Source organism: Mchenga conophoros, linkage group LG5 (genome assembly GCF_057382185.1).
Source record: "Mchenga conophoros isolate Kocher_MC1m ecotype Shallow Benthic linkage group LG5, M_conophoros_male_GT1.1, whole genome shotgun sequence".
NCBI classification, from domain to species: domain Eukaryota; kingdom Metazoa; phylum Chordata; class Actinopteri; order Cichliformes; family Cichlidae; genus Mchenga; species Mchenga conophoros.
The window spans coordinates 38086944-38109111 of record NC_140530.1 but is presented as its reverse complement, the minus strand read 5'-3'; the positions used below and the strand labels follow the sequence as shown (position 1 = coordinate 38109111).

The 22168-nt window shown below is 46.1% G+C and overlaps 1 protein-coding gene across 9 annotated transcripts in view; it reads left to right on the top strand.

Annotated features, from left to right (window-relative positions):
• Positions 1 to 22168, top strand: part of LOC146575107 (dedicator of cytokinesis protein 3-like) — a 240693-nt gene that overhangs the window by 82432 nt on the left and 136093 nt on the right. For all 9 annotated transcript variants that reach the window (XM_085275298.1, XM_085275297.1, XM_085275293.1 and 6 more), the window contains exon 3: positions 15350 to 15390. In XM_085275298.1, coding sequence (XP_085131424.1) covers positions 15350 to 15390 — 41 coding nt within the window. The remainder of the gene's footprint in view (positions 1 to 15349; positions 15391 to 22168) is intronic.

Genomic DNA, 22168 nt, shown 5'->3' with positions numbered 1-22168 from the left:
GACATTTTATATTTTAATTAAGTTTAAAACTTTTTTATTTAATGTAAAATTATATTTTGTTTTAATTTACTTTCAAATTCTTCAGTTGCTGAATGGGCTGCATAGTTTTCATAAATTGCATAGTTCAGAATAGCTGTAATTGTACCAGATGGTTGCATCCAGTTAAGTTGGACTAGACTGTAATACAAACCGTTCAGTTTGTCAACAATAAAACTGACTGAAATGAGAGAAAGACTGAGTGCGAGACTTTGATATTAGATAAAATGAATATTGATAAAGTTTACCTTCATGTACAGAATCTGAATATCGCAAAAATATTTTTAAAAATTGCGATAATATCGTATTGTGCGTTAAGTATTGTGATAATATCGTATCGTGGGATGTATGGTGATTCCCACCTCTAGTATGTTGCTCGTTGGGATGAGAACGTGTTTTACGTTCTTGATGCTTGCATTGTCTGTACCATGTTCCCAGTATACTCTACATCCCTAAGCATGAGTCCATGCTGTTATAGTAATCAGTGTTATATGAACATAGCTACTAACAAGTGAATCATGCAAAAAACAAACTATTTAAAATCTTCTGGTTATGACAGCCAGTTCAATTTGACTCGTTTTGTTTCTACTTCCAGCCAATAAAGATAACACATGAAATCATCTTCTACTAGATTATTGTGCAAAAGCGACAGTGTTTTATTTATTACCTAAAAAATGAAATAAAGAGGAAGAAAAGGTCAGATGTATGTGTGATGTGGACAAAGTTATTCTTAGACAGATTTTTAGGGTTCTTATCAGGTAGCCAACTACGCCAAATTTCCAAGGCAAAGCCCGACATACGACATACAGACCTAGAAAAGCTCATTGATGCTCTCATTACTTCGAGATTGGACTATTGCAATTCTCTTTATCTAGGCCTCCAACTTTCCCTCATCCAACGCCTCCAACCAGTCCAAAATGCCGCAGCACGTCTTTTAAGCGGCACCAGAAGAATAGAATAGAATAGAATAGAATAGAATTCAACTTTATTGTCATTGCACATGCACATGCACAAGACATGATCATATCACACCTGTCTTAGCCAACCTTCACTGGCTCCCCGTCAAATCCTGTATCGTTTTAAAAATCCTTTTGTACACTTATAATTTTAAATAACTTGTCGCTCAGCTACTTAATCGACCTCCTTGACCTTTATATCCTCAAGAGAGCATTTAGATCCTCCAATCAATGGCTCTTAGTGCAACCAGTGTCCCGACGGAAGACTAGGGGGCATCGGGACGCGATTGCTGCACATAAACTTTGGAATAGCCTGCCGGTTGATATCCGTGTGTCGGAATCCATTCAATCCTTCAAATCATGTTTAAACCCACCTGTTTAAGCTAGCCTTCAAAACAAATTTGATTTTAACTTCTACCCGGTCTGCGCTTCTTACCTGTAACTATTCTGTATTTTCTTTGTTCTTCTATTGTTGTAATCCTGCAATGCGGCACTCGTGTGACGCACTTTGGTGTACCTTAGTCTTTTAAATGTGCTATAGAAATAAAACTGAAACTGTAGGTTGTTCAAAGCATTTCAAGCAGCTCACCACCGTTAAAGTTTTGAGAACAACTCCAAGTCTGTTCCAGTTATTGTCTTTATACCGAAGCATATCGATCATTCACTGCAACTGAACATCTTTAACAGTGTAAATAACCTTCGTGGGTGTTTGTGTTTAAGCTACTGTTTTCACTGGTACTTAACTAGAGAATGTAACCTAATTTGTAGGATTCAGAGCCCCCTCTCTCCATCTTATTTCCCTAAATTTTGTAAAAAACCACTGAAAGGAGTCCACGCCCTTCTAAATATTCTTCACGCGGCCCTCCTTTTAGTCCCTGTTATCTGAAAAGAGAACACTCTTGTCATTTTTCCCACTAGTTTTTGGTTAAAAAAGCAGCATTCAGAGCTGCAGTGGTGCAGTCTGCTGTTTGCTTCAGTGAATCACAGTCGGTCCATTTCCCTCCAGATTTTTATGAGGCCACCACACAGAAAAGCCTTCACGTTAATGCTGCGGCAGCGGTGGCTGTGTCGCCACAAATGTGCACAGTAAAAACAAAGTGGCACTCATTGCTGCATTCATAGTTCCCTCAAATAATGAGTGTAAATAGCCTGTAATAGCCTCGTGTGGGCCTGGATGGGAGCCCAAGTTATTAGCTGCTGTTTCTCCCATTGTTATTTCTAGTTTGACTCACAGAAATTAACAACTCAAGCCAGGATGTGTGTGAAGCCAGAAAATGTTGTCTTTTGCAGATAATGAGTGAGTATGTGCTCCATTAGCCACAGCTGGGGAGGACGCTAGCATCGATCTAATGCCAGGGGCTGATTAGGCTTCTCTTTACCCCGAGGGGAAGATGTCCAGAGGAGGAGAGAGGAATAGACAGAGAAGGAAATATTCTGTTGATGGGTTCACTTTGTGCCTTCCTCACCCGCCTTGTTGTGAGGAACTACAATCTGCACTTGCCTTCATTTTCCTCCCGCTTCCTCTGAACTCCAGCATCCTTCCTTTACACTCCTCTGGTTTCTCTTACATACACTTCTCGTCTCTTGTCATCTATGCATATTGACCAGGCAGTCTCATATTCAAGGCTGAGCTAATTCCTTGGCATCCAATCGGCGTCTAATTTGATCGGGTTATGAAATGCAATCCTGCTGGCGAGGGACACGACTTATTATCCGAGCCCTTGTGGGAGAGACTGGCATCGCAGCTTCCCCTGTAGCACGCAGCGATTATCAGGGCAAACCAGGGCTAACTGTTGTCCAAGATCCCCGAGGAAATTTCAAGAACTCGCTCTGCAGCTTTGGTCATTAACTGAACGTGTAAATAGATTTGTAGAAAATACCCTCTAAACAAAGGGCTGCTACAGCAGGACCTACATTTATTAGAAGATGCACTAGTCTAACGTTTAGAGCGACAAACACAAAAGAACTGTTATTTATTATTTATCAGTTAATATTTTCATTTTTTATTGAGGTCAAAGTCCAGAAGTGATCCATCATTGCTAATTCTGCTGCTGCAGGAGGACTCGAGGTCTCGGTTAAAATTGGCTTCATCACAGTAGCCCCCCCCCAGACAGAAACTCAGGGGATATATTGACAAAGCCATGAAAGTGGCAGCCGAACTGTTGGAGTCCAATCCTCAGAGTCCACTCCACAGATTACAGTCACAGCACTTAAGAAAGCATTAGAGTTCGATTAGAGGGCCAGCAGCCATTTCAGGTATGTGATTTTATTCTCAATACTGTCAGCGCTGCTGAAGCGCCCATAGTCAGCTGAGTGCTAATTATGTTGGAGAGGCTCTTCAGCTGTAAGATTTCTCTTTTTTTGAAGCAAACTTCTGGCACTGTGCAGAGAGCAGCTGTCAGCAAATAGCAGCTAAGTATGAAGATAACCTGATGTTATAATGTGACACTCGTTTGAAGACGAGTCATTCTGTGTGTAAAATGTGGTGGTTAAAAAGTCCAAATCTAGCAAAGCAGGGTTTTACCAGATTTGATTAGCTGGAGGGAAGCTCAGCTTTGATTGGTTATTATGCCATTGGTTGTATCTGACCTCGCCTATCAGAGCAGTTAGAGGCAGACTAAACGTTAGGAAACACAGTCAATGAACAAAAAGTCATTCGCCATGAGAAAATATCCACATTGTGATTCATACATCAAAATATGGCAGTTTTATTCTCTCTCTCAATGTCACTGCTGTGAGGCTGCAGTAAATCCCTTCAGGCTGAACACTCAGGTTTAGTCTCAACACTCCACTGAGGTGGCAGGAAAACCATCAAAGGAACCCAAATACGAAAAGACAGAGTAAACAACAACAGACAGCGCGAGGAAGATCGAGGAAGAAAAACCCAAACTAAACCCAAACACCGGTGAGAGCGAACTCAACCAAGGTAAGTAGGGCAAGGAAAGGAAAAAAGGCAGCAGTTTGCCACATTTGAAACGAACCTTCAAAATAAAAGAGGATGTAAAGATGGTGAAAGCATAAACTCGCAGAGACACACAGCGAGACACAGATAGACGTGGCATCAGGATGTAACAGGGGACAGGCGGGCAGGCTGTGGGGCGACCCTAAGCGACCTGGTTTAAAGAGCTGGAGCAGCCTAAGACAAAGACAGGGCTCAACACAAGGGAAATGAAGAATTTTCCAGAAAACCATCTTGTTTTCTGAACACTTTGGAGAAAATCCAGAACACACTGAGGGGGGGCTTCTTTCACTTCTCTAAAGGCCAACACCACAGCCTTAGAAAGCCCCCTCCAGAGTGACCACTGGTGTCATTGTAAATACACTGAGGTGGTGACAGTCTGCATCAGTGAGCCAGGCAAGCATTAATAGATGTATATTTAAAAAAACAAAACACGTTTTTTGTAGGCTACTTTAAAAATGACCTGATTTCCACTGGTTATGCAGCACCTATCAGATGGTTGAGCATTTAAATGGAAAAATGGAAGGGTGTGTAAATGTAGACAAAGTTTTTTGTTGCCAATAAGTCAAACACAAAGTATTAAAACAGCCTTACAAAGACACGGTTCTTCCTGTTAAAAGGGAGTTCTTCCTTCCCACTGTCACCAAAGTGCTGCTCATAGGGGCTCATATGATTGTTGGGTTTTCTCTGTATGTATTATTCTAGGGTCTACCTTACAGCATAAAGCACCTTGAGGTGATGGTTGTTGTGATTTGGCGCTGTGTAAATAAAACTGAATCAAAAATTGAATGTTAGAAGCACAGAAGAGCAGCCGTGCTGCTGCAGAAGCTCGAATCACCTCTAACGTTTGGATGCTGTTTTCAGAGCTTTTTCGAAATGCGGACTCATGACAGGGATGCTGTGGATCCTTTAAAAGTCCAAAATAAATGATCCTACATAAGGATCCAGACAGCAACTACTGTCCCCGGCTACAGAAAAGACAGTGGAGTTGGAGTAGAGATGAACAACCGTCACAGCAACGAGTGACTTTAGACATAAATGTTCATAGAAAAGGTGAAAAGTGACTTTTTTAAAGACCTTTAAAAATATGAGTACTGTGGTTACTGTAACTGTAACCATATATAACAAAAATATTAAGATGGGCAGGGTGATGGGTGACCACAGACACAACCACACAAATAATGAAACAAGCTCCGAGTCGTTTGATTTGATTCAGAATTTCAAGTTTTACTCTTTTTACTACTTGATTTTGTCATGAACCGAAGTTCCGAGCGCAGGCAGGACCCAGTAGCAGAACACACACACTAGGGAATGAGCGAATAAAGAAAGTAATTTTTTATTGAAACTAAAGGTGTCCCGTGAGGGTAGCCAGAAAAACAACGGGTGAAACCAGATGAAACCGAGGGACCGCACAGGGAACGCCGAGAGCGGGGCTGTGAGAGGCTGTAAAACAAAAAGAGAGACAGATTACTGGGGTGCGGAAAAAAGGCAGCATACGAGGGAAGGTGGAGTGTGCGTCTCACGGTGATAGCCGGGCCGAGAGAACCAGAGGGGGGTGGAGCTCCAAAAGGGGTCGAGACGGCGAAGCTGAATGTGAACCGAATCTCAGGCGGACAGGTGGACAGGCAGGTGGCTCAAAAAACACGCCGAGTTGTGATCTGGGTACACAGGGAAAGAAAAACAGTGTTAGGTCCGATGGAGAGTTTGTCATACGAGTTCTTTTCCGCAGGCGTACGTTACCGCTGAGAGGCGACTACGGACTGGCGTGGAGCAGCAGGTAGGGCAGGATTAAATAGTCCACCTGGTGATCGCCTGGGATGGGATGCAGGTGTGGGGTTAGCAGCCACGCTCGTGGGCGTGGACATCCCAGCAGCACCCCGGACGCCGGGCCGCGGACCATGACAGTACCCCCCCCTCAAGGGTCGCCCCCAGGCGGCCGGCCGGGACCCCGCCTGCGGAGAGAAGCACGGAAAGCAGAGATGAGACGAGGGTCCAGAATGAAGGAGCGCGGGACCCAGAGGCGGTCCTCGGGGCCGTATCCCTCCCAATCCACAAGATACTGCCAGCCGCGCCCGCGCCGGCGCGCATCCAGGATCCGCCGGACCGCATAGGCCGGATGGCCGCCGACGAGCCGGGCGGGAGGAGGGGGCTCGGAAGGAGGGCACAGGGGGCTGAGGCGGACCGGCTTAAGTTGAGATACATGGAACGTGGGATGCACACGCCGAGAGGCCGGAAGCCGGAGCCTGACTGCCACCGGGTTGATGACTCGGTCCACTTCGTACGGCCCGATGAAACGGGGAGCCAGTTTGCGGGACGTGCCCCGGAGCGGGATGTTCCCAGCAGCCAACCAAACCTTCTGTCCCGGCTGGTAGTCAGGGGCTGGGGTGCGGCGACGATCGGCGTAGTGCGCCTGTCGTTCCTTTGCGCGCAGGAGGGCGCGGCGAGCGCAGCGCCACACACGTTGGCAGCGCCGGAGGTGATGAGGGGCCGACGGGACGGAGAGGGACAGGTCCTCTTCCGGGAAGAGCGGAGGCTGATACCCGAGGGACGCTTCGAAAGGAGAGAAGCCGGTGGAGGACGAGGTGTGAGTATTGTGGGCGTACTCCACCCAGGGCAGGTAAGTAACCCAGGAGGAGGGGTTTTGACTGGCTACGCATCTCAGCATAGTCTCCAGCTCCTGATTAAGGCGTTCAGTTTGCCCATTGGATTGCGGGTGGAAACCGGAACTCAAACTGACCTTGGCGCCGAGAATGGAGCAGAAGGTCCTCCACACTTGTGAGGTGAACTGGGGACCGCGATCGGAGACAATGTCCAGGGGAATTCCGTGGAGCCTGAAGACTTCCGTGACTAACGCTTGGGCAGTCTCAGCAGCCGAGGGCAGCTTGGCTAGCGGGACGAAGTGGGCGGCCTTAGAAAACCGATCCACAACGGTGAGGATGACACATTTTCCAGAAGAGGTGGGGAGACCGGTAACAAAGTCGAGCGAGATGTGAGACCAGGGCCGGTGGGGAGTAGTGAGTGGGTGGAGCTGGCCCATGGGATGTTTCGTGGATGGTTTATTACGAGCGCAGACGGCACAGGCAGACACGTAGTCCTTCACGTCCCGTAGTAGCGATTTCCACCAGAAGTGTCTGCTGAGGAGGCGCGCCGTTCTGCTCACGCCCGGGTGGCACGCGAATCGTGCTGTGTGGATCCAGTGGATGACCGCTCCCCGGGCGGCGGCGGGAACGAAGCGCCGTCCCGGCGGTCCGGTCCCTGGGTCAGGGTCCCCTGGGAGCGCTTGACGAATGGTCTCCTCAATCTCCCAGGTGAGAGCACCCACCACGCAGGAGGCAGGCAGGATGGTGGCGGGGGGGGGCGCCTCGCTGTCGGGGGAATACAGACGGGAGAGCGCATCGGGTTTGATGTTTCGTGACCCGGGACGATAGGAGAGTGTGAAGTTGAAACGGGCGAAGAATAGGGACCAGCGAGCTTGACGGGGATTTAACCTCTTGGCGGTTCTAAGGTACAGTAGATTTTTATGATCCGTCCATATAACGAAGGGCTGTTCGGTCCCCTCCAGCCAGTGACGCCATTCCTCCAATGCGAGTTTTACCGCTAGGAGTTCCCTGTCGCCGATGTCGTAATTCCTTTCTGCGGGGGTGAGTCGGCGTGAGAAAAAGGCGCACGGCCGGAGTTTGTTCAGGGGCCCAGACCGCTGGGAAAGAACCGCCCCGACTCCCGCGTCAGATGCGTCGACCTCAACAACAAACTGTTTAGAAGAGTCAGGATGGGTTAGAATGGGTGTGGATGTGAATAATCGCTTCAATTTAGCGAAGGCTGCGTGGGCCTCAGGGGACCATGTGAAAGACGCCTTGGGTGAGGTGAGTTGGGTGAGAGGCGCGGCCACCTGGCTGTAGTTTCGAATGAAACGGCGATAAAAATTCGCAAACCCCAAGAAGCTCTGAAGCTTCTTTCGTGTCTCCGGAACCGGCCATTCCAATATGGCTTTGATCTTCACCGGGTCGGTCTTCACCTGTCCACCAGCGAGGATGTAGCCCAAGAAGGAGATGGATGAGGCGTGGAACTCACACTTTTCCGCTTTTACGTACAGTCTATTTTCGAGCAGCCGTTGTAGCACGCTCCTCACATGGATGCGATGGTCCTCGAGCGTCTTGGAGAAAATCAAAATATCATCCAGGTAAACAAAAACAAACACGTTCAGGAAATCCCGTAACACGTCGTTGACTAGGGCTTGAAAAACCGCCGGGGCGTTCGTTAACCCGAACGGCATCACTAGATATTCAAAATGCCCTAGTGGGGTATTGAAGGCGGTCTTCCACTCGTCGCCTTCACGTATCCGTACCAGGTGGTAGGCGTTCCGCAGATCTAGTTTGGTGAAGACCGTAGCTCCCTGGAGTGAGCTAAAAATAGAACTAATGAGTGGGAGGGGATATTTGTTTTTGACGGTGACGTCATTCAGCCCCCTGTAATCGATGCACGGGCGGAGCGTCCCGTCTTTCTTTCCCACGAAGAAAAAACCTGCAGCCACGGGAGAGGATGACGGCCTAATACGTCCTGCAGTTAGCGACTCCTGGATGTAATTCTCCATGGTTTCTCTTTCGGGGCGAGACAGGTTGTATAATCTGCTAGAGGGCAGCGAAGCTCCCGGGAGCAGATCGATAGCACAGTCATATGGACGGTGAGGCGGGAGTGAGAGCGCCTCATCTTTACTGAACACCTGCTGGAGATCGTGATAATCGGGGGGCACGGAAGAGAGGTCCGGCGCGGGTGGCGGGGCGGGCCTCCGTTCCGTTGAGGCGGAGGGAACGGCTGACCTCAGGCAGTTCGCCAGACAAAACACACTCCAGCTCGCGATACTTTTTCCGGCCCAATCTATGTGTGGGTTATGTCTCTGTAACCAGGGGTAGCCTAGGATAAGCGGGGTGTCAGGAGCAGGAAAAGTGAAAAAGGACAGCTGCTCTTGGTGGTTACCTGATGTGATTAACCGTACAGGCGCGGTTTGGTGAGTTATGTATGCAAACACTTGGTTGTTTAATGTAGACGCAGGGATGGGCGGTTCGAGTGGAGTAAGAGACACAGCTAGCCTCTTAGCCAGCTTCTCATCCATAAGGTTCTGTTCCGCCCCGGAGTCCACTAACGCGGGGCATGTAAAAGTCTGATTAGAAGTCACGATAGTAACGGACAGTAACAATCGGGGTCTAGTAGTGCTTAGAGTGCTGCCCACCCGTATCCCCGGACTCACCGGTGGGCCGGGTCGTTTGGGCGGACCGGGCAAACAGCGATGCGGTGACCGGGCCTCCCACAGTACAGACATTCTCCAGCCCGAAATCGGCGTTCCCTCTCCTCCGGAGAAAGCCGAGAGCGTCCGATCTGCATGGGTTCAGGCGGGGGCGGCGACGGAGAGCGCACACACGCAGCTGGGGGCGGGGGCGGAGAAACGCGAAACCCGGGGCGCAATACGGAGCCCATAGGCTTAGACCGCCGCTCGGCATCCCTCTCCCGCAAGCGTCTGTCAATCCTACGGGAGAGGGAGGCCAATTCATCAAAGGATCTGGTCTCCTCGTGAAAAGCCAGTTGGTCCTTCATCTGGTCATTTAACGACCGTAAAAAAACCCCACGAAGAGCCGAATCGGGCCAACCCACGGCGACCGCTCGAGTACGGAATTCAACTAGGTACTCCGCAATACTGCGCCGCCCTTGACGGAGCCCCAGCAACCTCTGCGCGGCATCGTCCTCCGATACCGGAGGGGAAAACGTAGCCTGGAACTCCTCCAGGAAGTCATCGTACTCGCAATCACGAATGGGGTGAGAACTTAAGTAGGCTTCAGCCCATGCTAGAGCACGCCCCCGTAACAATCCCACGAAGTGGGAGATCTTAGCAGTATCCGTGGGGAACGCATCAGGCGTGCGACTGAAAAACAAGGAGCACTGGAAAAGGAACCCCCCACACAGGTCTAGCTCCCCGTGGAAGGGTTCCAGCGGCGGAGGCGACACGCCGCGGTGCACGGGGTCGGACGGCCTAGTTTGTAATTTATTCTGAGTGTCACTGAGCTCTTGACAACGGTCTTGGAGAGACTGGAGCTGCTGATCGTGGCGACCGAGGATAGCGCCCTGTTTATTAATAGCGGAGCGGAGTGGATCTGCTGGGTCCATACTGGCCAGTCCGTACTGTCATGAACCGAAGTTCCGAGCGCAGGCAGGACCCAGTAGCAGAACACACACACTAGGGAATGAGCGAATAAAGAAAGTAATTTTTTATTGAAACTAAAGGTGTCCCGTGAGGGTAGCCAGAAAAACAACGGGTGAAACCAGATGAAACCGAGGGACCGCACAGGGAACGCCGAGAGCGGGGCTGTGAGAGGCTGTAAAACAAAAAGAGAGACAGATTACTGGGGTGCGGAAAAAAGGCAGCATACGAGGGAAGGTGGAGTGTGCGTCTCACGGTGATAGCCGGGCCGAGAGAACCAGAGGGGGGTGGAGCTCCAAAAGGGGTCGAGACGGCGAAGCTGAATGTGAACCGAATCTCAGGCGGACAGGTGGACAGGCAGGTGGCTCAAAAAACACGCCGAGTTGTGATCTGGGTACACAGGGAAAGAAAAACAGTGTTAGGTCCGATGGAGAGTTTGTCATACGAGTTCTTTTCCGCAGGCGTACGTTACCGCTGAGAGGCGACTACGGACTGGCGTGGAGCAGCAGGTAGGGCAGGATTAAATAGTCCACCTGGTGATCGCCTGGGATGGGATGCAGGTGTGGGGTTAGCAGCCACGCTCGTGGGCGTGGACATCCCAGCAGCACCCCGGACGCCGGGCCGCGGACCATGACAGATTTTGCTCGTACCAAATTGCTTTCATAAAATTTACTGCAACTAAAGTCTAAATCGTGGACGTTCACCGTGGTCTTTCCTTGGAGCCTGCTGTCGAGGCTAAAACCATCCCAGAATCAACAAGTGCCACGATTAGTAGCAGAACTACAGGTGGAGCTGATAAGATTTGATCTGCAAGGCTATTAAGGTTACTTTTTATCAGGGTTAGCAGGAAAGACACCTGTAAGATTTAGAGGTAGTACGTACTGGGCGAGTCACCTTATCTACATCGGCTCCAGAACTGTGCATTATCTATGGATCAGGGATTAGGACTTCTTTTTATCAGAGAACTGAAATCAACTTCCTGGTTTTGTGGGCCTACCAATCGACACCATCCATTGCAATGGAAGATCATTCTCCTATGGATTTACAGAAGGTTTGTGGAAACCTGAATTTCTCTGTGGACTCTGATCTCCAACTCAAAAAGCCTGATTGGTGCAAAGAACTGCGTAATCACAGAACAGCTTCAGGTCTCCAGATCTAGTGGCTAACAGAACAGACATCACGTTTCAGCCACTTCTCTGCTTCTTTTCAGTGAGTTTTTCCTGGGTGGGATAGCGCCAGTGTTGTATAAACTGAGGAGGCTGTGTTCCCATGGAGTGGATTGGTGGCTCAGCTGCAGCTCGCACTTCTATTGGATCCCTGTCAAAATTACAAAGAAAAACAGCCTCATGGGTGCTATTACTGCATCAACAAGCAACTTCTTTTTCATTAACTACCTTGAGGTGTGCTCTACAGGGTTACAGCAGCACTCAACACTCATATTTGACTGATTTTGTAGCTTGACGGAAACCTGCATCCACCGCGTAATGCAGTTTTGATAATGAGCGCAGACTGAACATGCATTAACTCGACAAAAGTGTTTTGCAGGGAATTTTATTGGTAATTATTTTGGTAACGGTGCAAAATGATTATTCTAATGACCACTTTGTGAGCTGTTTAGATGCAGGAGGCGAGACGATTGCTCTTCTTCAGAGTATGCTGTAATTTCAAATTACTGTATATGCACCTGCGTGTGCACCCATGTGCCACAGATAAACACCGGCTCTGTAGACGCTGTTTCCACCGCTATAATTCATCCAAATGTTTCCCCTTGTCACTCAAACCTCTTTCTTATCCCCTACAGATGTGGTAAATTTACTCTCTGTCTGTCACACACACACACACGCACACACACGCACACACACGCACACACACACACGCACACACGCACACACTACGTCAGGTCTTACGAATGGGCCGAGGCGCTGCTGGCCCAGCCCATGACTGATTACCATATAGATGAGAGGTTGGGGAGTAAACACAGCCGTCATAATGAGGGTGATAAATGAATCTTGATTGGTTATTAATTACTCAGCCAATTAAGCCCTCCTCCATATTCAGATCAGATGATGGGAAGCTGCAGAGAAATGGATCTCATGATTTTACAAGATGTGATGAAAGTTAAAGGGTCTGATGTGCTGGACAGCACTGGAACATTTCCGAGTATTTAGTAAATGCGTGCTGATGTTTCACTGCGAGGGTTTCATGATGAGTTCTGTTATTTCGTAGTCTTACAGGAAATTTCTCCTTTATTTTCTGAACTGTTGTTGAAAGTGTTTGTCTCGGAGACATGCTGGCGATTCAGGTGACGTCTGCTCTGATAAATGCACAAGGAATTGCCTTCCTAGCTGTGTGCATTTGGTAGTCTAAGAAGGTCAAAGTAATGATTTGCATCATTTTGATGTAAATAAATGCTTCTTTTGGTTCACTCTGTCACTGACAGACAGTCGCCACCCAACCCTCACATTTCCAACGGCCAGAGGCACAATCATTTTTATTTCCACTTGGCTGGAGACAAATGATGTCCCCACTGACTAAGAGGATGTCTGGGTGCTTCTCCTGCACATATTTAGTCCCTGGATACCAGCAATTTTAAGCTGTCAAGATTTTACTCCAAGTCGAGTCAACTTTCATGGCAGCTTTCTGCTCCGCAGAAGCATCTGATGAATGTCCGTCCATGTGGAAAGAACGGCGGTGTGCTCTGAGCCCTGAAGAAGAAAGGGGTCCATCACTGTCACGCACGCGGGCATGTACTGTCCTGTAGGTCATACAGTGGTAAGAGAAGAAGTGTTGAACCGGTCTCTGAACCAGATCACGGACAGATATAGACCGAACTCTCTACTTCAAACACCTGAGCGAGTACCAGCCTCCCGTGCAGAAAAAACATGGTCACATAATGCTGGCTTCAAAAGTGAGACAGTCCCAGGACACTCGTGTTAAAATTTCATGATTGAAGTACTTGAAAAAAGGTTTTTAAAAACGTCCTCAAAACATTTTCAGTTTGAGAAACGCTTCGTCACTCATCCAGGTGACTTTGCATTATGACTCAAACTAGCACCGCTGAAGGTAAATGGCTGGGAGGTCAGCTACTTGATCATGAACGTTTCTCCCACTGAAAACGCTGCGTCCAGATGAACAGAATCAACTTTTGTGGATTTACTTACCTGGATTATTGAGCGTGCATCAAGACCTTTTACAAAAGTTGTTTTTAAATAATGCGGAGCCTACAATTAAATGCTGTCCTGCACACGTTCTCAGTCCCAAAGCGTAACATTTTACACTAGGTCACAAATCATCAACACATTACGTTTCCGGCTACCCACCACGTTCCTAAATGACGACCTCGGAAAAATGAGGAAATATGAGAACCGTCCGGACTCAATCTACACATGTTCACTCTGTTCCTTCAAATCGCTTCGAAACACGCTATTTAACGTCATTAAAGTCCTGGTTAAGGTCAGGAATAAGGTTAGGTTTAGGGCTACAATACAGGGCTGGAACGTCTATTACCGCGGGAGCGTCATTCCACTGGATTTCATTCATAACTCGGCGCGTACCATAACAACGCGGAAGGTCTCCTTCCGTGCTCCTCAGGAACGCCGCGGGACGTGACAAAACGTCACCCTGTTACGCCTCGGGAGTGAGAACGGGCTGATATAACATGAGATCTCATCCTGTACCAAATCTCCCCTTGTGGGACAATTAAAGGATTATTCTATTCTATTCTATTCTGTACATGAGATCTCATCCTGTACTTGGGATCTCGATTCTCCACATTAGATTTCCATCCAGTACAGCAGCGAAAGCCTTTTGCACCAAATCGCCCGGCCAGCATTTGCATTTTGCAGACAAAAAGGCTGAAATGACAGAGATACTGTATGGTTCTGATGTTATCATAGGGTGCATCACTTTGCAGTGGAATTTTTATTTTAGAAGTTATGATCCGAGCACATTCACACCGGCTTAAGTTCATGGACGACATCAACAGTTAGCACGAATGACTCGAGGCCTTCAGGGGTAAAACTCGTTCAGTGTGAACAGGTTTTGTGTGTATAATAGATTCAGCAGATATTCGACTTTATTGTCAGAACTTTCAAGTTCTCATAAAAGTCCTTTCAAAGACTCAGCATACACATCCACACACACACACAGCTGAGCGCAGTGAACCACATCTGTCCTTCACAGCAGTCTGTCTGTCAGAGTCTCTGACTGACTGTCAGGAACCTTCAGAAGCATCAGCTGACGTGTGGACACATCAGCTGAAGACCTTCAGTCTGCACATTTGTGTCCGTGGCTACTGTTCTTTTTAAAGCAACCTGTCACTAAATCAAAATGTTCTGAACAGAAATCTGTGGAAAGATTTTTTCCCCCAAAAAGCCAATCATGTTGTTACGTTTGTAGTACAGAGGTTTAAATGTGCTGCAGGTAGACCTGTATTCTCTATGTGCTGCATGGCCTTTCCTCTTGATGATCATACTTACACTCTGTACTGAACCATGAATGAAGCCATCGGACAGAATAACATCGGGTACGGGAGGGTTGGGGGATTTTTTTGTGGTAAAGTTTTTCACATATTTCTCAGTTATTTTGTAACTGGTTATGCTGGCCTTGCAGTTAATGCCCCAGTAACAGTAAAGTTAATGTTATGGCTCTCTATGTGATGATGGCCCACAGGTACTGCCAAGATGGCAGCTGAATAACAAACCTGACTTTTGACTGAATGAGGACTTGAGATTTGCACCATCATTTTCCATCCATACTAAACCTGCAGAATCAAACTACAAGTTTGATTCTTGCTTTTCTTAAAATGTGCATTAACTGGAGGCCAAGCTCTTTTATTGTTTTTGTGTGAAACGTTTGGATGTGTATGGGCGAATAGACCCACGTTATGGGCAATAACTACATATTACTACTATGTAATAAGTTCGTATCAAACCATGTGTGTTATGCTGTAGTGCTGAGAACCATAAACTGTTAATGGTGGAATTTCAAGTTTTACCATTACCTTCATTTTTTAGTTAGCTGTATATTTCCATTAAAACAGCTCCTGTAAGACAGAATTTCTTGAACAAAGATCTCTGTGTTGGAAAATGCTGAAGTCAAAGTCACTGCACGTTTCCTCCGGCTGCTGAGTCATGGCCACTTTTCACTCTTCACGATCTCCGTGTTTGTTCATCAGTCTTAGTCACTGCTGTTTGTGTTTTCTTTCAGGATGGTACCGAGGGTTCTCGACGAGGAAGCCAAATGTCAAGGTGAGCCAGGCTGACAGCTTTGGTTGTTCAAAGCTTTTCTCTCAGACCAACTTTTGCTCCTGATTTATTCATTTCTATTTATTTGATCAATGCTGAGAAAATTGCTGTTTATTTAGCTGCTGTCTGTAACTGCATGTGACGCAAACTTATGCAAATAAATACCAGATACATTTTTTCTGTTCATTTCTCCTTTTCAACATTTACTTTTCAGAATTTAAACTTCACTCTGGTAGATCGTGTTAGACACTCTGAAGATATATACTGATGAAGCTAATGTAACAAAATGCATAATTGATGAGAGTAGAGAGGTGAAATTATGGGAAACAAAGAGGTAAAAGTCGTGAGATGCTTTTATGGTTGGCACAGCTGCTGGTAATGTATTGAACTCACGTCTCACTCTCACCAGAACTCATATAGTGTAACGTGGAGATGAAGCCAGCCGCAGTGGTGTGCAGCTGGATAGCGAATGAGCGACTTCTAACTTTCCACAAGTACTCATTTATTTTAAATATCAAAAAAATAAAAGTGCCAGCTCTACTACACGTTACTTGAGAGCACACAGTCTGCGTACATAGGGAAGAATCCATTACAGAGACGCTACACAGTGAAGAAGAACAAAAAGGGCGTGACCTGCCAGTCACGAGTCAAGAGACGCCACCATGTGGTGCTACACTGCATTGCAACAGCAACTGTTATAATAGCCTACACTTGGGTGGGCTGCATAAGTTTTTAAATATCTGATTAAATACACTTGGCTACTCATTTCTTTTCTTAAACATTAAACTATGGAGCCAGAAGCACAAAGCCATCTGTAGTAGATCTGCTAGTAGACTGAACCGTCTCTTACTTTGAAATTTCCGACAGTGCTAACTCCGCCTCTCCAGAAATCTGAGGCATGTTCTTATTCTACCAAGAACTTTTGTTTGCTGATCGCCATGGCATCAATCTCTGCTTCTGTCAGGCTTTCCATACAAACCTAATCTAACAACAAACATCTGTTTCACAAAGACTGACTTTGAGCAGCACTTACTATTAGACATGTTTTTCTTTTGAAACACATTTGATTGAAGGATTGTGTCTCATCCTTGGCTGCTGTACTCAGATGTTTAATCTCTAACCTTTGCTCTGACTGAGTGCTACTCTGGCTCTACTTTAAATTATCCTGCTAAAGGTCGCTAATATAACAGCTAGCTGCTGGTTGGACAGACCTTTGCTCATCTGTAGTACCTTCCTGCACTGAGAATATAAAGCCAACATGGCTACGGGACATTTTTTTTAGCTGAAACTTGTAACACCTGGTAGTTGGTTCAGACTGGGGTTGGATCACATTCACACCATAAATGAAGCGCCTCCTCCAAAGGGTCCCGGTGCAGTCCTTTGGGTCTCCCTCGATTACTGTGTTCATATCTGCACACATCAACCACACCGAGGGGGAAAATGGACCAGAGTTCAATTTAAACGGACTAAACACTGCAGGTGGGAAAACACCCGTAGTACTACTTAGTTTAAGTTTCTTTGTGGTAACTTTTAGGTTTCTTCAAATTTTTTGAAAACAAAAATCTAAACTGCTGGCAGGCATTCTTTGAAACTAGGACAAAGATTGTGTGTCAATATTTTGTCCTATCAATACAAAGTGTTTCTTTCTGATCCAGCATCACATTACAGGAATGTGTTCGTTGCAGCCAGACTCCACAGAGACAGCGTTTTATCAGAGCATGTATGAAGACCATGACAGCATGCTGTACGGGGAATTTCACCGCATGTCTGCAGAGAAAGTGATTCAGTGTTTTCACCCATTCATCTCACAAATATCTGACAGAGCAAACTCACCTAATTGACCCTGCTGCCCACACAAGAAGCCTTACAGCTTAAGCTTTATTTGTGCCATTCACTGGTATATACAACTCAAAGCATGCTGTTCTACTTTAAGTCTGTTTACTCGCCTCTCGAGCACTTCTGTAACACAACTGAGCTGCAGCCATGTTCGAAACTCTGAGGAACACCAGAGCTGCTGCTGCTGCTCCAGCTAAAGGCTGTGTTAAGACTCAAGGCAACCACAGACAGATAAACCACACCTGAAAAGCTCTCCTCCTAACAGGTTTGTTTGTCAGAGAGAAGAAGTCACAAACAACTAAGGATCTGGCTGAGATTAAGAAAAACATTTACCCGCATAGATCATTGGGAAAAAGATGTCAGTTTCCAAGTGAGAATAAAGATTTGGCTCTGGAGCGATGGATAAAGGTCAGGAGGTCTGAGTCCAGACTGACCCTGTAGCTGCATCAGCCAAGAAGAGAAGTAGATGAAGTGATGCACCCATCATGCCCAGTTAGTGCCCGTTGTACAAGCCTGTGTGAGTGTTATGATGTGAGGTTGCTTCAGTTGGTCAAGTCCAGGTTCAGGATATCAGCCGACCACCTAAATGTACTCAGTTACAGCATTTTCTGCTGAACCCCTGAGAATCTGTGGATGTGTTAGTGAAGACTTTTCATCGCGGTCAAACTGTCACATCTGTAAAATTTAACAAAGTTCTGGACAGAAACGAATGTTATGACCTTCTATGAGCTTGTTACATTATTACATTTATGCCAAATGCTCAATGTCATCAAAGCTAAAGGCAGTCCAGTGAAGCGCGCGTGTGTGTGTGTGTGTGTGTGTGTGTGTGTGTGTGTGTGTGTGTGTGTGTGTGTGTGTGTGTGTGTGTCTTTGCTGTTTTTCATGGCTGGCTTTTTACTGCAACGTGACATTTTGAAGAGCAAGAATTGTTTTCTACCAGAACAAAATCATGTTTTGTTCTGGTAGAGCCACAGATTTATTTTATCTTCCAGAAAAACGTCATCAGTTTCTGTAACATTCAGTCAGTGCTTGTTGCTGGCTCATGTTGAACGAGCAGCTTTCAATATAATGCTGCGTTCATGCTGTTACCTGAGAGCTTTGTGAGGTAATTTCTCTGCAAAATGAACGTGAGTCCGTAGAGATTATGTTTCATATGTATCTTTTTGAGGATATCTATTTAAAAATAAAAACAGAATGCAAAGATTTGCAAATCTCCTAAACCTTTAATTTATTCACACAGCACACAGTGGTGGAGTTCTGGGAGATCGATGCTGTCCCAAAATGATCTGCTCCACACTCTGGTTTGTCCCAGTCACACAAAAAGAAATTGGGAGACAGTTTTTTTTGTTTTTTTTACAAAGGTAAAACTCATATGTCAGCTTTTTATTATATTTTGTGGAATGAATTAAGCAGAGTGTTGACTGTTTAATCTAACAGATTTTACTGGAGCTGCTTCCCTGAGCCTGTGATTCACACCAAGAGCTTTGTTTCCATCGCTCTCCCTTTTTAAAATCACCATGTCTGGCTCACATGCTAACAGGCTTGTAGCTTTTTTAGCCGGTTGTGTGTTTGGTCCTGGTCTGTCCATTTCCCCTCCTGTTTCATTCTCGGTCCATAAGAGGCTTTACTGTTTATCTGCTGCCTGCTCTGTGCTGCAGATAGGTGGCATGAAAGAGATCAGCTATTGCTTTGTTCTTTATTTTGTCTTAATGATGAGGCGGTGCCAGAAATAAAACAAGCCGACCTTCAGTTTGGATTTCAGGTGGATTTGAATGTCTCAGGAGGGAACTGTGAAAAACAAATCCCACATTTAGTGTCTGCTCTCTGTGTCGTTCAGTAATTTATTGATACGACCTTATTTCTTGTAATATCTCTGGCTGTGTTGTAATGCAGTAATGCACTGAGCAGCGATTTGTCACTTCTAAAATGTAAAGGTGATTTTCACTGAATATCTCATCATGGGGAGTTTGACTTCTGCTACTTGAACCAATACTAATGAACTTAAAATCAGTTTAGATTCATTTAAATATTAAAAAATAGTCTGATTTTTTTAAAACATATTCATTTCACTTTATTTGACTTTCCCATCTCTGTCACAGTTTCCTCTTCTGTACTCGAGTTTCTCTTGCAGAAGAAAAGTTGATCTCTGTGATTTAATAACTGGTTAAACTGCACACAGATTTTTTCCTGCATTCCTCTTTTTATCTCTTCAGGTGCGCCGGAGTTAATCGAGCTGCTGTTTGTGTGAGAGGATGGGAAACTGAAATAAAGTACACTCTCTACCAGCATCACAGCTTTCATATACACCAGGATGCAATTGTTCTCAGCCAAGGTTGAAATGCGATGAGCTGCATTTTCCAACAAATATGAGTCACCGAGGCTCGCTGTTTTCATAACTGCAATTCAGTCAGACAACTCATGTTTGAAATGACTTATTACTGTAGCAGAGTACGTTTGCTTTGGCATCTATAAGCTCTCAGCCTATCACATCCTACAAACACGTCGTATAGAAAGTCGGGAGTGATGAGTAAATAATCCTGTACAGGTGGATGTTGGGATGGTGGAGGGAATGAAACGGCAGCAGCAGCACTCAATTGGGGGGGGGGGGGGGGGGGGAGAGAGAGAGAGAGAGCAGCAGTGCAGCTCGAGCTGACTGCAGTCTGTAGCTCCTGAGTTTTGCTTCATTTCAATAACATCCATTTCTTTTTCTTGTGTGACTCACTGGTGACATGAAGCTTGCTAAATAGTGGTAAATGTGATGTTTTAGATATTGGGAAAATATCTTCAAAGTATTTTACAGAGAAACTTCACTGAACTCATCAGAATGAACATTTTAGGAGCATTGATGCTAATGAGTCATTTCACTCATTCTTACTATTGATAAGCAGAGATAAGTGAGATTTCCATGAGAGCGTGTCATAAGTTAACAGTTATGTTATATCTATATAATCCTTCCTCACGGCAGACCAGTCTAGAGTGGGCTGTTGTGTGGTGCTTGATATACGACCGGGCACTGCGCTGTATTTCTGTGATGTCAGTCCCATGATGATCCCCAGCAGCTGATAAATGAAGCAGAAGGACCGTTCTTCTCTCTGCTGCAGATCTGGCTGTTAAACCACAGAGTGAGGTTTTAAAATCTCAGGTTTTCTTCACAGTGACTGTGTCGCAGTGCTCCGAGGATCCTATCGGTTTGTGGTTCCCCTTAAATAAGTCATACGTAGGGTAAGTTTTAAAAAGCTGTTCTTTAAAAAGCACCTCAGGTGCACATTAAATGTTATGGTTGAATCTGTGAAATAAGCCAGAGTGCCAGTAAAAATCAGGTCTTGTTGAGAGGTCGCATCTCCAGGGAAGCTTTGCCTTGACTTGCCGAGGACCAGTTTGGCTGTGGGCGATGCACCACCATTCAAATCTGTGGGTTGCAGCAAGGGCAATAGGATTCAGCACAGCAGGCATAATAAGAAAGAAAAAGTTGAAGCTCAGGCTTCCTCATGCAAATGTCAGTGATCTAGGGAGGCCTGCAGTAGAGCGCTGCTTATCAAAGACAGCTCGTCTCCAACCTGCATCTTTACACCGACTCTTAGTTTGGCTGCCACTGAAGCCAGGAAGAGCAAAATGGAATAAAACAGACGTGTCAGGATCCAGAACCCTGTTCTTTTAAATATTTGTTCATGTTTTTACTCAAACTCTGATGAATCGGAAGCTCCTGTAAAAGTATTTGATTTGACCCGTCATTCATAGCTAATCTGCAGACATGGTAGGTTAGCTGAACGGCTAACAGATTAGGTGCTTTGCAGCCCACCTCCACCACAGCTCCTTCCTTTCTTGCTGGGCGTAGTCGTAGCTGATGGCTGCTCCATCCTGCACGGAGCCCATGCTGCTGCTTTCCCACAACAGAACCAAACTAGCAGATGTTTCTGTTAACTGACGTGTGAATGCACTGCTAATGTTAAACAGCAGACATACTGCAGATGCATACGTTTGCATGTATGCATGTTTTTCAGTTATCAGACATCCAAAATGCTGCAGCAGACCACTCACAGCCTTACGCACATATTTGTTTATTACTTGCAATTAAACTGAGTGAAACGTAATATTCAGCGGCGCTGCCTTTAGCATGTTTGCAGCTTTTGTAGTGTACAGACTCCTTCAGTCAGTCAGAGTAGAAATGGGTGTCATGCTTAGTTAAACCTGAACCTCTGGCCTCTGGTTATGTCATCCTTGTGGTAGACGAGTAGGTAGCTGGAGAAGAAGAAGTGATGGCACATTTGAGCAAACACTAGAAGTGAGAGAAAACATCCAGAGACAGCCTGTGGGCAGTCTAAGCAAGAAAGTTGGATTTTATATAACCTCAGTGTGGACAACTCCACACACATAAGTTAAAGATGATGGCTGTGCTGCGATTTAAGAGTAATTCGCTTTTTCTTACTTTTCTCTCTCACACACTGCTTCTGTCTGAGTGCAGCAGCTCAGACAGAAGCAGTGAAGAGCAAGGCCTCCCACTGTGATGCAGTAGTGTCCAGAGATTGTTCTGGGTGCTGGAAACAAATAAAAAGTTATTAAATGTGAGGAAGTTGCTACAATGGCAACATTAGATGAACTGAAGCCTGATGGTCACTGCTGTGAGTCTGAGCGATGTCAGACACAGTGATTGTATCAAAACAATAAAACCCATCAACTACGAAGTATTTGAATATTTCTGTACGCGTCTACTGAGAAACAGAAGCAGTTACAACGTTGCAGTCGTTGCCATCTGAGGTGCCGATTAGTCTGACTAAAAAACTGTCCGATGCACCTGAACAAGCCCCGCCCTTCAACCCAAAGCATCCACTCCCACCATCCCACTGCCAGACACTACAGATGGGTTTACACATTTTTGGGTGACACAATAGTGACTTACACTGGAATTTGGTTGATAGTTTGTCTGCTTTGATTGTAGTTAAACGCT